This window comes from Myxine glutinosa, chromosome 14 (genome assembly GCF_964187855.1).
Source record: "Myxine glutinosa chromosome 14, kmMyxGlut1.1, whole genome shotgun sequence".
Lineage (NCBI taxonomy): Eukaryota > Metazoa > Chordata > Myxini > Myxiniformes > Myxinidae > Myxine > Myxine glutinosa.
Window position 1 is genome coordinate 19,411,101 of NC_136274.1, and position 22,752 is coordinate 19,433,852.

General features: G+C 48.1%; 1 protein-coding gene across 4 annotated transcripts in view; it reads right to left on the reverse strand.

Annotated features, from left to right (window-relative positions):
- Positions 1-22,752, reverse strand: part of LOC137439467 (double C2-like domain-containing protein alpha) — a 384,494-nt gene that overhangs the window by 97,430 nt on the left and 264,312 nt on the right. For all 4 annotated transcript variants that reach the window (XM_078768119.1, XM_068135234.2, XM_068135233.2 and 1 more), the window contains 3 exons: positions 21,170-21,376; positions 20,428-20,507; positions 19,935-20,009 (listed from right to left, as the gene is read on the reverse strand). In XM_078768119.1, coding sequence (XP_078624245.1) covers positions 19,935-20,009; positions 20,428-20,507; positions 21,170-21,376 — 362 coding nt within the window. The remainder of the gene's footprint in view (positions 1-19,934; positions 20,010-20,427; positions 20,508-21,169; positions 21,377-22,752) is intronic.

Genomic DNA, 22,752 nt, shown 5'->3' on the forward strand with positions numbered 1-22,752 from the left:
CCCCGCTAATTCACCCCAGATCCACTTTTCTGAAATTCCGACTTCTTTCCTGGAAGTCTGAGCAGTGTCCATATGTTCTTTACTCCCCCCCCCCCCCCCCACCCTTCCCACACCTCTTTCCCCCAAGCCCTCTCTCTCCCACAGATCTCCCTGCTCTCAAATGTTGTACTTGTGTGCGTCCCACTCTCCCCATCTTGTCTCCCGCTCCCCTTATTATGTTTTATGTGTCCATGTGTTTTATACTTCTCCCACCTCCCCCCCCCCCCCCCACCCTTCCTCCCCCCAAGCCCTCTCTCCCACAGATCTCCCGATGTCCCTGTTCTCAAATGTTGTACTTGTGTGCGTCCCCCTCTCTCCCCACCTTGTCTCCCGCTCCCCTTATTATATGTGTTATGTGTCCATTTGTTTTTGTTTTTGTGTGATTAATGTTAGCTCTTCCATGAACCTCGATCTTGTATACCAAAAAAAAAATCTTATTCTGGCACTCTGTTTATATTACAGCGATTATTCCATAACTTGTCATACACAGGTATACAAGTTTCTGTTATTCAGCCCTTGCTACATCAACATCGTAATCTTTGTCATTATTGATGTCTCCAAAAGCTACAGGTGCCCTATGAGTCACCGCTGACGTCATTACAAAGCCAAATGATGCTGTCAATATTGGAGACTGCCATTCGCACGTAAAAATGTAAATAATTACATTTGATTCCATTCTGCAGGTGTACTTTGAACACAAGGTACGGTGGAGTGAGCCATGTGATGCCCAGAATTCATGTAAATCTCCCTGTTATGTAATTGACTTAACAGAAAGGTACAGGTTCACCAAGAACTGTGTGCGTTACACGATCAACATGCAATGGAATTGCCTTTCTGCACCAAACTCGGCCATGGAATTTGGCCAAAGGCCATAATCAATTACACAGTGATATTATGAAATGAAATTAGGGGCAATGCCCCCTGGGCTCACTGGGTAGAACCAAGTAAATACCTGAAGGTGTGGATGCCCCACAAAATATGCAACGGAGAATAAAGTAAATGCCTATTTTGGGGGGGAAATCCCTGATTTTTCTAATGCCGTGAACAAGCGTTGGTACATCGTGGGTGATGAAGGTTGTAGTCTAATTTGGTCTAAATTGTGTGTGTAGTTTCGGAGAAGAGACCATATACTTATGTTTTGGGGGGGGGGTCCAACCCCCAACCCCAATAGACCCCCTTAATGAGCGCAGATTTTGATGCGGTAAATACACCTTCGTTAGGCATCAGAGTTGAAGCTTTTGGCCAAGTTTCATCCAAATCGTGTGTTTGGTTCAAGCGATAATGACTGAAAGGTTTACCGACTCACCCTCTAACTTACCTATGGACACTGCTCCATCGCATAAGCTCTCCAGGTGAGCTAAAAATGGAAGGAGGAATTGCCAAGGTGTCTCGAGTGCACTGTGAATCGAGCCAGCACGTGGGATGGGTGACTGCTTTCTGAGAGGAAGGAAATGGCATTACGAAGACTCTGGTCAACCGAGGGTGTGTGCGCCATGACTCTGCATCGATCTGCAATTATACGCGCACACTAGGATCCTGCATCACACGGAGTGCGTTTCCTGGATCAGCTAATTTGATCATCAAGCCAGAGTCTTGTCATGGACAGACTAAAGGACACTTCCCAGTCCTCATACGATGCGCAGACAATGTGTCTTTACACCGAAGCGTTTTGTGACAAAAGCAGCGTGCAAAGAAATTGGCGTTGAGTTGAGCTAGGCCTCGAGAAGAACCACCTTTAGAGACCATTTCCCCCCGCAGAGCAGGGGTGGCCTTTTTCGGGCACCTGGGTCCCCTTTTTGAAGCAATGTTTTATGGCCGGGTGCCCTTCCTGCCGCCAACCCTGTTAGTCGGCTCTTGCGACACACATGGAACAAGCGTTACGCCTAGGTCCCCCGTCGGTGAAGTGATGTGAGTTGACAAAGTGAAAGACGCAAGGCGGCCATCTTGGATTTTGACGTGGCGACCCAATTTTCAATAGCGTTCTACCTTATGCCTAGATACACCCACACACCAGATTAGAAGTTAGTAGTTCGTTTATTTTTCAAGATATTTCGCTCACAAGGTTCAGACATACATGGCGGTGGCCATCTTGGATTTTGACGTGGGCTGCACCCACACACCAAATTAGAATTCGGTCCTTCGCTTATGCACGCACGCACGCACGCACGCACGGAAGGACGCACACACGGACGGAGGGGAAAACCATAGTCCCCCTTTCGCTCCGCGGTGCGACGGGGGACAATTACCAGTGAACTGGGACTCAATTTGCCGACCTCGGAAGGATGACAGGCTGAGTCAACCCTCCTGGTATTCATTCAGCGATCGACCGGGATTCGAACCCAGGATCCTAGGATCCCAAGCCAGCACCCTAACCGCTAATGACTAAGCCAGCACCAGGCTAGTTGAGCTCGGCCTGAGAAATGAAAAACACTCAGATGGGCAGTGTGGAAGAAAAGACGAAACACTAACAGTTGGCCTCAGAGACAGGCACCGCAACATGACCAACCGGACCACAATCGATCAATGTACATACTCCACACGAGGAATGGTACAGCATTACACCCGATATCATGGCTACCAACAATTGGTGAAAGCACTGGTGACATCCTGCTGGAAATCAAATAGTGTTCTGAATTAATAACCAAAAATATTTCCTTACTGTCACAAAACCTTCCGCAATATGACAGAACAGAAATGTTGTATGATGGGAGATGCCTTGTGCTTGCTTGAGAAATAAATTCCTTATGGTATATATTCCCTCTCTCCGTTAATTCCACCAAGAGATTTCCCCCATGGGATTGGCTAATTCAATGCAGTTGAGGTGTGTTGGGTGTGTATTTGTGTGTGGGTGTGTTTCATAGATGGTCCACTCTGCAAGCTTAATTCTTCCATGCACAAGGGATTCAACATATGGAAGTCCAACATATGGGCCTCCAAATCCAACCTATTGGTCCTCCAAATCCAACATATGGGCCTCCAAATCCTACCTATTGGTCCTCCAAATCCAACCTATTGGTCCTCCAAATCCAACATATGGGCCTCCAAATCCAACCTATTGGTCCTCCAAATCCAACCTATTGGTCCTCCAAATCCAACATATGGGCCTCCAAATTCAACCTATTGGTCCTCCAAATCCAACCTATTGGTCCTCCAAATCCAACCTATTGGTCCTCCAAATCCAACCTATTGGTCCTCCAAATCCAACGTATTGGTCCTCCAAATCCAACCTATTGGTCCTCCAAATCCAAACTATGGTCCTCCAAATCCAACCTATTGGTCCTCCAAATCCAACATATGGGCCTCCAAATTCAACCTATTGGTCCTCCAAATCCAACCTATTGGTCCTCCAAATCCAACCTATTGGTCCTCCAAATCCAACCTATTGGTCCTCCAAATCCAACATATGGGCCTCCAAATTCAACCTATTGGTCCTCCAAATCCAACCTATTGGTCCTCCAAATCCAACCTAGTGGTCCTCCAAATCCAACCTATTGGTCCTCCAAATCCAACCTATTGGTCCTCCAAATCCAACATATGGGCCTCCAAATTCAACCTATTGGTCCTCCAAATCCCTCCTATTGGTCCTCCAAATCCCTCCTATTGGTCCTCCAAATCCAACCTATTGGTCCTCCAAATCCAACCTATTGGTCCTCCAAATCCAACCTATTGATCCTCCAAATCCAACATATGGGCCTCCAAATCCAACCTATTGGTCCTCCAAATCCAACCTATTGGTCCTCCAAATTCAACCTATTGGTCCTCCAAATCCAACCTATTGGTCCTCCAAATCCAACATATGGGCCTCCAAATCCAACATATGGGCCTCCAAATTCAACCTATTGGTCCTCCAAATCCAACCTATTGGTCCTCCAAATTCAACCTATTGGTCCTCCAAATCCAACCTATTGGTCCTCCAAATCCAACATATGGGCCTCCAAATCCAACATATGGGCCTCCAAATTCAACCTATTGGTCCTCCAAATCCAACCTATTGGTCCTCCAAATCCAACATATGGGCCTCCAAATCCAACATATGGGCCTCCAAATCCAACATATGGGCCTCCAAATCCAACATATGGGCCTCCAAATCCAACCTATTGGTCCTCCAAATCCAACCTATTGGTCTTCCAAATTCAACCTATTGGTCCTCCAAATCCAACCTATTGGTCCTCCAAATCCAACATATGGGCCTCCAAATCCAACCTATTGGTCCTCCAAATCCAACATATTGGTCCTCCAAATCCAACATATTGGTCCTCCAAATCCAACCTATTGGTCCTCCAAATCCAACCTTTTGGTCCTCCAAATCCAACCTATTGATCCTCCAAATCCAACATATGGGCCTCCAAATCCAACATATGGGCCTCCAAATCCAACATATGGGCCTCCAAATCCAACCTATTGGTCCTCCAAATTCAACCTATTGGTCCTTCAAATCCAACCTATTGGTCCTCCAAATCCAACCTATTGGTCCTCCAAATCCAACCTTTTGGTCCTCCAAATCCAACCTATTGATCCTCCAAATCCAACATATGGGCCTCCAAATCCAACATATGGGCCTCCAAATCCAACATATGGGCCTCCAAATCCAACATATGGGCCTCCAAATCCAACATATGGAAGTCATTCTGAATACACTGTACTTCAACTGAGTCCGAGCGGAGTGGGGTCGAGGCCATTTATTCCCGATACGTAAAACACCCTGCAACCCATGCCTACAAAATAAGCAGACTTTTTCGTACGCTGGCCGCATTTTCCATCCAATCATCACGGAACTTTGTTGAAAATGTATCCATGGGTAGATGCTCATTTGCTGAAGGCTTTGGGTCAATTGCTCAAGCGGTTGCAGATAAAACTAATAAAAGCGAATAAAGGTGAAAAAGTAAGGGAGGAAAAAGTTAGAGGTTTGGCCGACATTCCACAACATGGTCAAGGATGGTTGTGGACACATACATTTTTTTATTTTAAACTACCTGCAACCATATAATGTACAAAGAAAGACCAAAATAACTTAATAGCAGAAAATACAAATGATGTAAACAAAATTATGTCTGATAACAAAGTGGTAGAAATGATCAATATGGATAAAATACGAGAACAGAGAGAAATGTGGAGTAAACTTCCAGAAACACCACAACAGAGAGAGCCACCACCATGGGCTGTGTACATGAGAATTACAGTAAGGGGGGAGATCTTCAACTACAGGGAAAGAGCTCAAGTAGAATCGATAGACATAGAGGAATGGTGATCTTAGAACAGTGAAAGACAAATAAAAACTACATGCATTACTCATGAAATAATCAAATTACAGAGAGAACACAAGGATCAACTGGAATAAAGCAATGCAGCTCATACCCACAGAGCATTGTACATAATATTATGTATATATTATACATATATATATATATATATATATATATATATATATATATATATATATATATATATATATATATACAGACTTGGCATTTAATATGGAATATTTTTTTTGTGGGGGTGAACTTACTTTTCAAGATGTCTTAGAACCAAAAGTTCATTGGAATTATGTTGAAATTATTCTAGATTTTGTTAATGTGACCTTTAAAAGAGACAAAAACCACATTTGACATTTCGAAACAAACAAATTGATCCTTGAAAGTGATGTAAACTGATATCGAACTTAATTCATGGACAGTACTGTGTTAAACTTCTGTACGTTTTCCAGAAGTATCTCTTTATTTTGCACATTAGCCAAAATTTTTTTTGAACAAAAACAAAAGTTAAATTATGGCTGGGATTACGGACAGTAAAATTACAGTTCAGTACTTCGTGTAACCCCCACGAGCATTCAGGAGAGCACGTACACGTTGAGGCATGCTGTTCACGAGATTTGCCAAGGTTTGGACAGGAATCGCTTGCCATGCAGTGACAATAGCCTGCTGCAATTCACGCACAGAGGTCGGCTGCTGGTCCAAGTGGTCGATTTGACGCGTTAATTCTGCCCACAAGTTCTCTATCGGATTCATATCCGGGGACATGGCAGGCCACTCCATATGCTCTACACCACGGTCAGCAAGAAAGTGTTGGATCATGCGAGCATGATGAGGCCGTGCATTGTCATCTTGGAAGACAAAGTTTCCTCAAAAGGCTGCACGAGCAAATGGAAGCAATGTTTCTTCCAGAATGGCCCTGTACTTGAACTGGTTCAGGTTTCCATTCAGAACAACCAGGTCAGTTTTGCCCCCTGCATGAAAAGCAGCCCAAACGGTCACCCCACCACCTCCAACTTGGACTCTTGGCACTATACAATCTTTGTTGTAGGCTTCATGCACTTGTCTGTGCACTCGGACGCGGCCATCTTGACGATAGACCAGAAATCTAGACTCGACACTGAAGATCACCTGATTCCAGTGTCCTGGCTGCCATTGACGGTGCTCTCTGGTCCACTGCAATCGGCACTGGCGGTGTTGTTTGGTCAGGCGTGGCTTTCTCAGGGGACGCCTGGCACGATAGCCTGCTTGAACCAGTCGTTGGTTGACTAGCCTTCTGGATACAGGCACATTTGTCAGTTGCTGCCACTCAGCCCTAAGCCGATTAGCTGACTTGATACGGCCATTGCGGACTAACCGGTGCAGCTGGCGATCATCCCTCCTTGTTGTTCTGCGGGGACGTCCTGGCCTCGGTATTGGAGTAGGGACACCCCTCTGAGCATTTCGTTTCAGGATCTTTGACACCTGACCTTGAGTGATGCCATACTGCCGAGCAATAGCACACTGTTTCATGCCGTAATTTCGTAAAGCCACCACTCCATGACAAACAGCATTGTCGAGTTGACGGACCATCTCCAGAGGAAGCGGCAATAACTTTTGGAGATGAGCAGCAGTTGTTTTCCACTAATACAAAACGCAACAACCCTTGTATCCCCGACTGTGAAGCCAATCAACAAATGCACCTGTCCGTACATTTTGCCACGCCACCTGTGATATAATCCTGTTGTTGACTTCTTGCTGCGACAGACAATCAGTGACATGGTTCTTTTAACAAATAAATCACCAAAGTGTAAAATAAACTCACCAGATTGATATACTGAGTTAAGAAAGTAAACCCAAGTCAAGAAAAAAAATATATTCCATATTAAATGCCAAGTCTATATATATATATACACACACACACAGTCGTGGCCAAAAATATTGGCACCCTTACACTTTTTTCAAATAATTCACCATTTCTTCCAGAAAATTGTTGAAAGTGACAAAACTATTTGGTCTCCACAATTCTTTATTTCAATGTTAATATTAGAGAACCTTCGTTTTTGATTCAGAACTTAATATGTATTACAGAACGTGTGCGTGTGTCTCTGTGTGTGTGTGTGTGTGTTTGTGTGTGTATGTGTGCATGTGCGTATGTGTGCATGTGCGTGTGTCTGCGTGTGTGTATGTGTGTGCGTGTGTGTATGTGTGTGCGTGTGTTTGTGTCTGTGTGTGCGCGTGTGTGTCTGTGTGTGCGCGTGTGTGTGTGTGTCTGTGTGTATGTGTCTTTTCAATGATTATTTAAGTCATTTGTCGGCGAGGAAATGTGACATTGTAGCGGCTGCCGCTGAGTTTTCACAATCGCCTTGCACCTATCAAGGATGCGGAGCGATCACCATGCCGGGCTCGTCCAGGACGCCCAGGCTCGCGCTCAACTTGCCAGGCCGCAGCCAGGACGCTGGGCCACGCCCCCTGGCGCCGGGCCTGGGCAAACCCCCTGGCGGAATAGATATATATTGCTGACTGATAAACGGTTTTTCAGAGTGCCTGAGTGTTTGATTTCATTAAAGCAACTCAGATGAATTCTAGCTTTTTGTCGCGTCCATTCTTCCGATCGACGTGGGAGCCCCGGCTCCTTCATTGGTGACCTATCGACATGGACACGGCAGTCGCCCTTAAACTGCCTACCTTCTGGGAGGCTCACGCGGCGGTTTGGTTCGCACAGGCGGAGTCCCTGTTCGCCCTGCGAGGCATCACGGCCGACGACACCCGCTTCCACCATGTGGTAGCTGCGCTCGGGTCAGTTACCGCGGCCCGCGCCCTGAGCCTCCTCGAAAGCCCGCCAGCCGCTGACAAATACGGCGCGATTAAGAAGCTGCTCCTCGATGCTTTCGCCCTCCCATCGGCGGAACGCGCACGGCGCCTGCTCGATCTGCCTGAGCTCGGCGACACGCGCCCTTCCGAGCGCATGGACTACATGCTTTCACTGCTCGGCGAGCACTCTCCGGCATTCCTGTTCCAGGAGCTGTTCTTCCGTCAGCTGCCTAACCCGGTACGCCTCGCCCTGGCAAGCACGACGATCACAGATCCCCGGGCCCTTGCCAGAGAAGCCGACAAGATCTCCGCTGCAGGACAGCGCATCGTAGCGGCGACATGGGACGCACCGCCGTCCGACGCAACACCCAGGGCGCCCGAGCACCCGGCACGGTCGACGGCCGAACTGCCGACGCCATTGGCGGCCGCTCTACCGAGCCGACCACCTCCGGCACGACGACCGAGGCCTCCACCTGACCAAGCGTGGTGTTACTATCATGCCAGGTTCGGACAGAAGGCCCGGACATGCCGACCCCCGTGCACCTTCGGCAGGCCGGGAAACGGCCGGGCCGGCGTTCATTACCAGCCATGATCGCCGGCCACACGGGCAACTTACTGTTCATCACGGATAAAGCGTCCGGACGGCGCTTCCTGTGCGACACCGGCGCCCAACTGAGCGTCATACCCGCCTCTGACCAGGACAGGCAATCCGCGGTTTGCGGCCCCTCCTTAGTTGCGGCCAACGGATCGACTATCCGCACCTTCGGCCCGCGCAACGTCACCCTCTGCTTCGGCGGCCAACGCTTTGCTTGGACGTTTGTAACCGCCAACGTGCCCGTGGCTCTGCTAGGCGCCGACTTCCTCTGCGCACACGGACTGCTGGTGGACGTCCAACGGCGTCGTTTAATCAACGCTGAAACCTTCAGCTCCCTGGTATGCACATTGAGCAGCTCCGCGCCGACCGAGCTGGCATGCGCCGTCCCGGCGGCGAACGAGTTTGCTCGCCTGCTCACGGAGTTCCCGGCCCTCACGCGGCCGACGTTTTCGGCCGTCGCAGTACGGCATGGGATCGAGCACCACATACCAACCACGGGCCCGCCGGTCTACGCCAGGGCCCGCCGCCTCGACCCAGCCAAGCTCGCCGTAGCGAAGGCCGAATTCGACGCGTTGGAGCACCTCGGCATCGTGCGGCGCTCCGATAGCGCGTGGGCCTCGCCACTGCACATCGTGCCAAAGCCGGGGGGTGGATGGCGCCCGTGTGGCGACTACCGCCGTCTCAATGACGCTACCACCCCCGACAGGTACCCGATCCCGCATATCCAAGACTTCTCCGCCCGTCTGGCGGGACGGGTCATTTTTTCGAAAATTGACCTCATACGGGGATATCACCAGGTACCTGTCAGGGCGGCCGACGTCCCTAAAACGGCAGTCATCACGCCGTTTGGCTTATTCGAATTCTTGCGGATGCCGTTTGGTCTCAAGAACGCGGCTCAGGCGTTCCAGCGCTTGATGGACGGCGTGCTGCGTGACCTGCCGTTCCTTTTCGTTTACCTGGACGACATCCTCGTCGCCAGCACGTCCCGGGCCGAGCACCTCCTCCACCTCCGGACGCTGTTCGAGCGCCTCAGCGAGCACGGCCTCATCGTCAACCCGGCCAAATGCCACTTCGGCACGACGGCCGTTGATTTTTTGGGCCATCACATCACCAAGAACGGGGCCGTGCCGCTGCCAACCAAGGTCGAGGCCATCACCACGTTCCCGCGTCCCCGCACCATAAAGGCCCTGCAGGAATTCCTGGGAATGGTGAATTTTTATCACCGCTTCGTGCCCCGCGCTGCTCAGCTCATGCGGCCCCTCTACGAAGCCCTCCGGGGCATGCCGGCCAAGCACGACATCGCCTGGTCCGCAGCAATGGATGCGGCCTTCCAAGGCTCAAAGCGGGCCCTCGCCGACGCAACACTGCTCGCTCACCCGGTGCTCAACGCTCCCATCGCCCTCACCACGGATGCCTCCGACTACGCGGTGGGCGCCGTACATGAGCAATGGGTGAACGGGGTTTGGCAGCCACTCGCTTTTTTCAGCCGGCAGCTCCGGCCGAACGAGCTCAAATACAGCACGTTTGACCGGAGCTCCTCGGTCTACACCTGGCCGTCCGCCATTTCCGCCACCTCCTGGAGGGCCGACCTTTCACGGCGTTCGTCGACCACAAGCCGTTGGTTTACGCCATGGCCAAGGTCACGGAGCCATGGTCGGCCCGCCAACAGCGCCACCTCTCCGCCGTGTCGGAGTTTACCACGGACATCCGGCACGTCGCCGGCAAAAACAACGCCGTGGCCGACTGTCTTTCCCGGGCCAGCGCGAACGCGGTCCACCTGGGCGTGGATTTTGCGCTTATGGCGGCGGACCAAACCACCGACACCACGGTGCAAGCCCTCCGGGCGGCGGACACGGGCCTCCGCCTGGCCGACATCCCCTGCGCGGACACTGTCCTGCTCTGCGACGTCTCCCAAGGCCAGCCTCGCCCCATCGTGCCCGTCGCCTGGCAACGCCGCATCTTCGCCTCCCTCCACGGCCTTTCCCACCCGGGCCGGAAAGCTTCCCAGAAGCTGGTGTCGGCGCGTTTCGTCTGGCACGGCCTTCGTCGGGACGTCCGCGATTGGACCAGCGCCTGCACGGCCTGCCAACGGGCCAAGGTCCACCGACACACCCAGGCCCCGCTGGCACCTTTCACCGTGCCCGAACGACGTTTCGACCACGTCAACGTGGATCTGGTGGGCCCCCTCCCCCCGTCACGGGGGTTCACACACCTGCTCACCATGGTGGACAGGACCACGAGGTGGCCGGAGGCCGTTCCCCTCGTCTCCACCACCACCGCCGACGTGGCGCAGGCTTTCATCGCCACCTGGGTCGCCCGCTTCGGCGCACCGGCGGACATCTCGTCAGACCGCGGTCCACAGTTCACCTCCGAGCTGTGGGGCGTGGTCGCCCGCAACCTGGGGATCAAGCTCCACCGTACTACGGCCTACCACCCCCAAGCAAACGGGTTGTGCGAGCGATTCCACCGCTCCATGAAGGCCGCGCTCATGGCCGGCCTTCAAGACGTCGGGTGGGCCGACCGGCTGCCGTGGGTCCTTTTGGGCCTTCGCACGGCCCCCAAGGAGGACCTCCAGGCATCCACCGCCGAGCTTGTCTATGGCCAGGTGCTACGCGTCCCGGGCGAATTTGTGCCCGACGCTACCAGTCCCTGGTCCGCAGCTCACCAGCGCTCGGACCTCCAGGAGGCCGCCCGACGGTTTGCCCCCGTGCCAACATCCCACCACGGTGACCCCCAGTCCTACGTCCCCCCAGCACTCCGCACAGCGGAGTATGTTTTTGTGCGTCACGACGCACATCGGTGGCCACTCCAGCCGCCGTACGACGGGCCCTTCCGGGTGCTGCGACGGGACGACAAGTCGTTCGTCATCGACATCGGCGGCAGGTCGGACCGGATTGCTGTGGACCGCCTCAAGCCGGCGCACGTGGACGTCGACCACCCACCACGGGTGGCCCTTCCGCCGCGGCGAGGCCGTCCCCCGTCCACGGTGCCCCCCACTCGACCGCCCACCACCTCACCGGACCCCCTCCCACGACCCGCCAGGGGTCGCTTCGGCCGGGTCATCAGGACCCCCCTCAAATTGACCCTGCCGGTGCAAGTCGATTCTGGGGGGACGTGTGTAGCGGCTGCCGCTGAGTTTTCACAATCGCCTTGCACCTATCAAGGACGCGGAGCGATCACCATGCCGGGCTCGTCCAGGACGCCCAGGCTCGCCCTCAACTTGCCAGGCCGCAGCCAGGACGCTGGGCCACGCCCCCTGGCGCCGGGCCTGGGCAAACCCCCTGGCGGAATAGATATATATTGCTGACTGATAAACGGTTTTTCAGAGTGCCTGAGTGTTTGATTTCATTAAAGCAACTCAGATGAATTCTAGCTTTTTGTCGCGTCCATTCTTCCGATCGACGTGGGAGCCCCGGCTCCTTCAACATGGTCTTTTGCTGTTTCCAGGTAACATGGAAAAATTACGTCTGAATTGAATGCATTGGCCTTTAACAAAAATCTAAGTAAATTGCCCTATTTATATCTGAAAAGAAAATCATTCACAAACAAATGTGTTCATCTCTGGCACTTGAACGTATTAACTCAACAATTTAACTGCCCTTTGACACCCAAGAAGTAAAGTACTGTATTTTAATACTAAAGAAAAATCAAAATTGATACTTGTTCACCCGAAGCAGCTTTGAACTTTTTGCATTGAACATTTCATCGCAGAAAGTCTCATTGTTCAACAAAAAAGATTATTAAACCGTTATTTAAGATTTCATTATTCAAATGTATATTCAATGCACCTTCACAGCTAATTATGTGCAGCACAGACATGGAATCGAAAAAACAAGCAAATCAGGCAAACAAAATGCCGTCCATGTTTGTTTTTAGCGATCTCACGCGTGTGGCAATCAAAAGCTTTTTGAAGTATCACACATTCAGGTTTTATCGACAGGAATTGACACACGCAGGTGCAACGTTTAAATTGGCAATGGCTTTTGATGGGAAACGGAGGGATGCTTTTCACCTCCGATTCACATCAAACCACCTGCTGCAAAAGCCTTTTTGTCTCTCAATCAAATAATGAGGACCGAGGAGGCCGCTCACCGGGATCCGTAGGCAGGTAGGCGTCACGGGCATGGACGTGGGATGGGCTCCCGTTTCCACAGACTCCGTGACAATGCCGGCACCTACTCAATAAAGGTGGCTAATTGACCGCATTAATGTGCCAGGGTTGCCGGGCTGGTGCCACTTGTCGGCGAACAGAGATGTACGTTACAATCCGCCTTTGAACAACACAATCCAGGCTCCTATTGATTTCACAAAACTCTGGATTTCCAACAATAAATTAATTCCTAAATTTCCCCTTATGTAATGTCTAATAACCTATTAAATACTTTACAAAAAAAAACGTTAAATTAATTCAGCAGAAAATGGGCCATTGCTCATATTAATTAAAAGCTTCATTTATTTTATATCAAGTATTACAGTAATAAACTTCAACGGCACTCAGCAGAGAGCATACCTCCACCTGGTTGGTCATATCACTCAATGGTGAAGAATCACTTAAATTTTTTTTTAAATTCTCATATCCGAATCCATATTCAGATCTTGACCAAAATCGAATCGATTCGTCCTTGTCAGACACCCAACCGGTCCACCAGGTTTCGTCCAAATCCATCTATAACTCTTTTGAGATATCCTGCTGTGTAGCGTTTTTGGCCCTATCTCCCAATGGTGAACAATCACTTGAAAAATTAAATAATTCTCATATCCGAATCCATATTCAGATCTTCACCAAAATCGAATCTCTTTGTGCTTGTTAGACACCCAACCGGTCCACCAAGTTTCGTCCAAATCCATCTATAACATTTTGAGATATCCTGCTGTGTATCGTTTTTGGCCCTATCTCCCGATTGGTGACGAATCACTTAAAAATTAAATAATTCTCATATCCGAATCCATATTCAGATCTTCACCAAAATCGAATCTCTTTGTCCTTGTTAGACACCCATCCCTTCCACCAGGTTTCGTCCAAATCCATCGATAACTCTTTTTAGATATCCTGCTGTGTATCGTTTTTGGCCCTATCTCCCAATGGTGAACAATCACTTAAAAAATAAAATAATTCTCATATCCGAATCCATATTCAGATCTTCACCAAAATCGAATCTCTTTGTCCTTGTTAGACACCCAACCGGTCCACCAAGTTTCGTCCAAATCCATCTATAAATTTTGAGATATCCTGCTGTGTAGCGGTTTTGGCCCGATCTCCCGATTGGTGACGAATCACTTAAAAATTAAATAATTCTCATATCCGAATCCATATTCAGATCTTCACCAAAATCGAATCTCTATGTCCTTGTTAGACACCCAACCGGTCCACCAAGTTTCGTCCAAATCCATGTATAACATTTTGAGATATCCTGCTGTGTATCGTTTTTGGCCCGATCTCCCGATTGGTGACGAATCACTTAAAAATTAAATAATTCTCATATCCGAATCCATATTCAGATCTTCACCAAAATCGAATATCTATGTCCTTGTTAGACACCCAACCGGTCCACCAAGTTTCACCCAAATCCATCTATAACTTTTTGAGATATCCTGCTGTGTATCGTTTTTGGCCCTATCTCCCGATTGGTGAAACATCACTTAAAAATTAAATAATTCTCATATCCGAATCCATATTCGGATCTTCACCAAAATTGAATCGATTCGTCCTTGTCAAACACACAACCGATCCGCCAAGTTTCGTCCAAATCCATCCATAACTTTTTGAGATATCCTGCTATATATCGTTTTTGGCCTTATCTCCCAATGGTGAAGAATCACTTAAAAATTATCGTAGCTGGATCCGAATCCCGATCTTGCCCAAAATCGAATTATTTCGTCCTTGTCACATACGCTACATCTCTGCCAAATTTCGTCCGAATCTGTCAACAACCTTTTGAGATATCTTGTTCACAAACAAACAAACGGGCAAACAGATGAAAAATCGGTCAGAGACCGAGGACTTGCCGGAATTTACTTTTTTATCGGACATTTAGGACAAATATGGCGGCCGAACCACGTGACTGATCACGTCATCATTAGCCTATTTTGTTCCCCATGGAGAGTTCTTTACAATGAGCCATGTCTCAATTTTTTCTATTCAGCACTTTTGGAGATATAGAGGTGCAAATTTTTCCGGTTTTTCCAAGATGGCGGCCGAACCACGTGACCGATGACGTCATCATTAGCATATTTTGTTCCCCATGGAGAGTTCTTTACAATGTGCCATGTCTCAATTTTTTCTATTCAGCACTTTTGGAGATATAGAGGTGCTAAGTTTTTCGGTTTTTCCAAGATGGCGGCTGAACCACGTGACCTATGACGTCATCATGAACATATTTTATTCCGCATGGAGAGTTCTTTACAACGAGCCATGTCTCAATTTTTTCTATTCAGCACTTTCGGAGATATGGAGGTGCAAAGTTTTTCGGTTTTTCCAAGATGGCGGCCGAACCACGTGACCGATGACATTAGCATATTTTGTTCCCCATGGAGAGTTCTTTACAATGAGTCATGCCTCAATTTTTTCTATTCAGCACTTTTGGAGATATGGAGGTGCTAAGTTTTTCGGTTTTTCCAAGATGGCGGCTGAACCACGTGACCTATGACGTCATCATTAACATATTTTATTCCGCATGGAGAGTTCTTTACAATGAGCCATGTCTCAATTTTTTCTATTCAGCACTTTCGGAGATATGGAGGTGCAAAGTTTTTCGGTTTTTCCAAGACGGCGGCCGAACCACGTGACCGATGACGTCATCATTAGCATATTTTGTTCCCCATGGAGAGTTCTTTACATTGAGCCATGTCTCAATTTTTTCTATTCAGCACTTTTGGAGGTGCTAAATTTTTCGGTTTTTCCAAGATGGCGGCCGAACCACGTGACCTATGACGTCACCATTAACATATTTTTTTCCCCATGGAGACTTCTTTACAATGAGCCGTGTCTCAATATTTTCTATTCAACACTTTTGGAGATATGGAGGTGCAAAGTTTTTCGGTTGCCGGAATTTCGGTTGCCGGAATCTTTTCTGGCAAGTAACAAACGAACAGATCAACATACTTGCAGGAATCTTTTCCGGCAAGTAACAAGGTTGAAAACATAATATGTTTTATGAAAACATAAAACATAATGTCCATCCACCTTTGGTGGCAGAGGTAATAAAAAAAATATTATAATGTTACAATATTATCAGAATATTTTACCACTGTGTTGAAATTAATCCTCGTACATATATTCCAAAAAGCATCCTTTGGAATCTATAGGACAGAACTTTGAATTGATTTATTTGCGATTCTAGTGGCATATTTACCCTTTGCCAGAGAGGGCATTTGGGTCCGTCTGTCTGTCCGTCTGGCTGCACAGAAAGCTTGCATGTTTTTCTCTACAAACATTGGTCCGATTGCCAAGAATTTTTCACTATAGAAGCACCTCCTCATGTATAATTTTTCTTGATAATTATGACGTCATAGGTTACGTGGTATGGGCGCCATCTTGGAAAAACCGAAAAATTTGAACCTCTATATCTCCCAAACCGCTCCATGGAAAAACAGAAGATTGCCTCATTGTCAAGTACTCCCCATGGGGAACAGCGTATATCCATGATTATGTCATCGGTAACTTCATTATGACATCATAATTAGACAAGTAGACACTTATTTAGCTGCATAATTAGATGCTTGATCCAATCAGTTTGAAGTTTCTTGAGCATGATCTACACAAAAGTTGTATACAACACAACACAACATGCATTTTAAAGGCCATTTTCCCTGCTAGAGCGGGGGTTAGCCTTGCGGTCCCCATGACAATCTTCTCCATTTTGCCCTATTTTCTGCATCTCTCCTTGTTAACCCCCTTGCCCGCATTTCTTCTTCCACCATCTTTAGCCAAGTCTTTCTCGGTCTTCCCCGTCTTCTAATTCCTTCTACATTCATTTCCATCACTCTTCTCAACCAGTCACTTTCATCCTTCCTCAACACATGACCAAACCATCTCAACCTGTTCCTCTTCACAGCATCAATCACAGGCTCTATTCCCATCATCTTTCGCAATTCATCATTTGTCTTCCTCTCTCTCAACGATACTCCGCACATCCGTCAAACCATTCGCATTTCCACCCTTTCCAACCTTCGTTGCTGCTCTACGTTCATTACCCATGTCTCGCTCCCATAAATCATAACACTTCTCACACATGCAGCATACACCTTTCCCTTCAGCTTCAACGACACTCCCCTCATCATCAGCACGCCACTCAATTCCCGAAACTTCTTCCATGCACATCTCACTCGAGCAACCGTTGCCGAGTCTGATCTACCTTCTCCATTCAGCATGTCTCCGAGGTAGCAAAATGTTTTCACACCTTCCAGCTTCACGCCGTCTCCAAGATCCAACTCAACATTTCCTCCATCTGCAGCTCCCTCTGTGCACACCTTACATTTGAATGTAGCTGCCACACTGGTTAATGACCCTCTCGGACCACTACATTTTTGATGAACCCACTCAGCGCACATTGTACACTGAATGGAGTTCACTCCGACACCCTTCCTACACACAGCACAGGGCCACTTCCCAGTTCTTTCCACCTCACCACATGCTTTACCACTTGCCATCACCTTCGTCTTTCCGATATTCACCTTCAGACCTTTTGTCTCCATACATTCCTTCCACGTGTTCATCTTTTCCTTCAGTCCATCCATACTTTCCGCAATCAACACCAGATCATCTGCATACAACAACTCCCACGGTAAACCCTCCTTTACGTTCTGAGCCAACACCTCCATCACAGCTACAAATAGTAGTGGACTTAGTACCGACCCCTGATGCACTCCCACCTTCACCTCAAACTCACCACTGTTCCCGTCCTTCGTCCTTACAGCTGTGCGCGCTCTTTTGTACATTGCCATCACTACTCTGATCAACCATTCCTCCACTCCTAACTTCCTCAATGCCCATGTCAATACTTTGCGTGGAACCCGATCGAATGCTTTCTCCAGATCAACAAACCCAAGAAACAACTTCTTCCTCTTCTCCATGTACTTCTCCTGCAACTGCCTCACAATGAAAAGTGCGTCTGTCGTTCCTCTTCCTGGCATAAATCCAAACTGCATTTCGTCGATCTTCACTTTCTTCCTTATCCTCCTCTCCAACACCCTTTCCAATACCTTCATTCCATGCTCCAATAACTTTATCGCTCGGTACGAGCCACACTCCAGAGGGTCACCTTTCCCCTTGTATAGAGGGACGAGGGTACTCAGTTCCCAATCCACTGGAATGCGGCCTTCTTTCACCACCAGATTACAGATCTCTGTCATTCTCTTCACACCCCAACTTCCTGCTGCCTTCAACATATCTCCCACAACTCCCGTCGGCCCTCCCGCTTTTCTACCCTTCATTGCTTTTATCGCTTCCTCAACTTCCTTCTCAGTTATCTTCTCTGCCAGTCCTAAAACTGGGTTACTCTCTATGTTGCCATCCCATTCATTCTCTGTATTCAACAGCATTTCCATATATCTTTTCCATCTTCCTTAAATTCCATCTGGGTCGACAACGATTTGTCCCACTTCATCCTTCAAGCAGCTCACCCCCATCACATCATACCTCTCTTTCGCTATCTGCTTTGCAATCCTGAATACCGCTCTCTGACCCTCTTCCGAATCCAAGCGTTCTCCGAACATTTTCCTTCTTGCCTCCTGCGCCTTTGCTACCTCTTTCTTTGCAGCCTTCCTGGCTGCCTTATAACTTTCATGCTCTGCTGTTTCTGCTCCCGTACCCTTCGCCTTCTGCCACTCCTTGAACTTCTTCCTCTTCTCGTCAATCCTCTTTCCAACTTCATCATCCTACCACCATGTTTCCGAGTGCCTCGGTGGTCCTTTTGTCCATCCACATACCTCACCAACGGCTCCCAACAGACTAGCTTTCATTGACATCCAACCACTTTCAAGCTCAACCACATCATCCTCGACCCTACTCAGCCTCTCTTTTAATGCCTCCCTTACTGTCCCCTCTTTCAACCTCCACACCTTCATTCTCGGTTGGTACTTCACCCGCCGAGCTCTCCTCGCACCTATCACCCTTACGTCGCAGACAACCAAGTGGTGCTGTGAAACAGCCTCCTCCCCCAGGATCACCTTTGTGTCTCGGAGGTGCCCCCTATCTCGCCTACGCACCATCAGGTAGCCAACAGTTGTCGTCGACCCACCTGACGTGTATGTAACAAGCTTATTATCCTCTTTCTGGAACTGAGTATTACAAATTAACAAATCAGCTCCATCAGCAAACTCCAAAATCCTTTCACCTTCTCCATTTCTTACACCATATCCGTAACCCCCATGAACTCCGTCAAAACCATCCATACTCCTTCCTACATGTCCATTTAGGTCTCCTCCTACCACAACAACTTCCTCATCTTTCACGTTTTCCATCAGCTTCTCTATCGCACACCAGAACTTATCCTTCTCTTCATCGCTCCGACCAACCTGCGGAGCATATCCCGAGATGACGTTCACCAAGAGCTTTCCAATCATCATAAACATAATCATAAACAAAAGTTGTATGGGAGAATTAAATTGATGACGTCATCAGTCATGTGGTTTGGCAGCCATATTGGATTGGACATAGATCTATGTCATCAATAAACCCCATAAACACAGCAGCTAAAAAACACCACACAGAAAACACCACACAGAATACACCACACAAACGTTCTGGTGAGGGTCTGATTGCTCTTTCTTGTTAGTATTTGTTTTCTGTTGTTATTCATCCATTTAACCACAATTTAGTTTTATCAGCATGCAAGCATTTGTTTGCAGGCCTCCCAAACACGTTTCAAAATCAAACATGCAAGATCAGAAAAAAAATTCCACCACTACGGAAAAACAAAGAACGTCGAGAGAAAAAGAAAAGAAAAGCAAAACCTTCATGCTCGGAGAATAGCTTACGGTTCGTTTCCCTCAAAAACGAATCCGCAGTAAAATATGATGAGAAACAACCAAAGCATTGTGCATGTTTATGGCCAATTCCTCATGGATTTCACAGTGAAGTCCAGCAAGCTCCTTTACCCAGGTTACAAGAGGTAAGCCCATGGCTCTGCTCAACGGGTCCCGTTCAGCCAGGACAAATCCACCGAAATGTCACATCATGGATGATACGGCTCGCATACCAAATACCTACACACATGACGACCCCGCCCGGTTGTACAACCACCTGAACCGCTACTCACCTTGCTGGCTCCAGGAAGTAGGTGCAGCTTCACGTAAGGGTCGGCCAAGCCATTGGAATCCATCGGTTTGAGTCCCTGAAAAAAATAAAATTGTTAAAGGTTGGAATATTCAGAAAGAACAATTTCCGTTTTGGGATAAAAACTCCTTCCACTGTGCACGGCGACAATTAGGCTGAGGCCAAGAGGGCAACCAAAGCACAGCTTAGGCAATTATTGCAATTTGCTCCTGAATACCTTTCATTAATTCCTTCCCTGTAACGGAATTCATCCATGCATTTTACTCCTTCAAATGCACCGGTTCTGACTGGCAAAAGCCTTCTTTTTTTTAATTGATTCACAAACGCTGCTGAGACGAGCAAATTAAAGGCAACAAGTCGCAAAGGATTAGGAAATCCGCGAGTTGTGTGGAAACAGAGGAGAAGGGCGAAGTGGGACTGCAGGCGAGTGTGCCCACGTGTGGTCATTTGCTATTAGATGATCGTATAAGATGTACCTTTCCCTTGAGAATGGTGCAGTGCAGAGCATTCTTTTCTTGGTCATACGCCAGACTGAAGTCCAAGAGTCCCAGAGTAGCTGTAAAAATATATAAATAATATGAGTTGTTGTTAGGGTTAGGGTTAGGGTTAGGGTTAGGGTTAGGGTTAGAGTTAGAGTTAGGGTTAGAGTTAGGGTTAGGGTTAGGGTTAGGGTTAGAGTTAGGGTTAGGGTAGGGTTAGGGTTAGAGTTAGAGTTAGGGTTAGAGTTAGAGTTAGGGTTAGGGTTAGGGTTAGGGTTAGGGTTAGAGTTAGGGTTAGGGTAGGGTTAGGGTTAGGGTTAGGGTTAGGGTTAGGGTTAGAGTTAGGGTTAGGGTTAGTAATGAACCCTAACCCTAACACGTAATGAACCAACTACAAGACATTGCATTCGTTTTATAGACTTGGTCTACCAAAACACCCTCAGCTCATGATCACGGATGTATCAAAAATAAATAAATAAAAGATTGTGCACTTGGAATAAACCTCCCAGTTAATCAACCTTTTGGCAAGAATGATGAAATGTCCTTTGAGGCTTCCATGTCACCATCTGCCACGTAACTGCTTGCGCCCCTTCCATGCCTAAGGTCCACCATCAATGCCAAGCAAAGATGTCTATATAGTCACTAAACAGACTTCTTTGATAAGTTAGATGTGCAGTACAAAATTTTAAGCCATCATGGGAAGCTATATGTGGAACACGAGCTGGAAAGGAACACTTACTGGTATCGTCCGAGTCGTAGCTGTCTTCCGCCGCTTCGTCCGGGGCCTGCCCATACGGTTCAGCTCCGCTTGCCCCACCGGTGGTGGCTCCCAGCACAGCCGAGGCCGTGGCGACAGCACCCTCTCGCTCATCAGCTCGAGCTCTAAAAGGAGGATCTGCCGGAGTCGTCAGGGTACTCGGAGGTCGTTTGTGACCCGTCCCCATAGCTGCAGGGAAGGTGCAAGGAATGCGAGGAAAGTAGTCTGAAATCTGCTTAATAGGACGCACGGGCTTGGGGCACACGTCAATGGCCATGTGATCCCAGATTCGAAGATCCATGGGAAGCCGTCGCGACCTGGGGCGAAAACCTTCGCCGTCTCCTGCCCCCCCAGCCAGCCCGCCGTCCGAACCAGGCTCTGAGAGCCGAGCCACAGTTGGCCGTTATAAGCAGGTAAGTAGGTAGGAGCGGGCAGGGCAAGAGTTCCGTTACGTTGAAGCGACCAGGCACAGGAAAAAATCCTGGAGTAATCCCAATTACCTAAAACACGCAAGATTCCAACTCTTGTGTGCTGGAGATCCCTGAAAGAAAAAACAAGAATGAAGAAGTAGCGGAGAGGAAAAGCCAATGCAGCACGTGTTGCCGAAAGCGAACATAGGTGGCAGCGCTCACAGAAGGAGAAACGACCAGAAATAGAGGACAATTAATTGGTTCTGACGGCAAGTGGCTCCGAGGCTCCACCCTGTTTGGCAGCAGAGATGATCCTCGGCTCAATACGCCTGCTCATATCTCTGTCCACATGTCGGGCTTTTCTGATTTCTCTGGCTGCATTATTCATGAGACGTACCCACTGCGCTGGGGGCGGCTGCCTGTTATACTGGCTCCTCCGTGTCCACAAATCCTTTGCCACAACTCTTTTGTGAAACACTCAGAACTTGAGAATGTGGAAAAAATTGAAACTTTCACAAAGGAACAGATCAAAGAGCTCACAGAACGGTTTCACTCTCTCATTGCAAAACGATCACACCCTTGCAATGGATGGCACATGCCGAACGAGATCACGCACTGAATTGGCAATTCTGCAGAGCTAAGGCCAGGTAGGATTCACCCATTCCAAATAAACGACTCATCACACATCCTTCTTCGTGAGATGCTCCATGACAAAGCATGCGCAGAATATGGCACCAGGCCTTCGTTTGTGTTTAAATCACGTGGATCATGAAAAAAACTATTTTCCACAAATGCTCCATAGAATGCAAACACGGAAGGTTCACAGGTTGTTCCTCTGTTATCCTGAGTAGTAAGAAAGCACCTGTTACTCTGACTGTGTTATTTATAAGGAGACCACGCATCCCTTATCAATTTAAGAACAGGTGCCTCGAGGGGAAAACATCCGCATGGCATTTTTGGCTCTTCTGGTTCAAAACAGTCAATTTATCAACCATCCGCAGCAATCAAACCACACATATTGTATTACTTGTAATATCTTTTGCGATCTCCAATAAAATAGAAAGTCACTGATATTCTTCCAAGTATAATTAATTATTACAATTCTGCATCATAAGTAGCATGAAAATGATTAACACTACTGATATATATAAATAA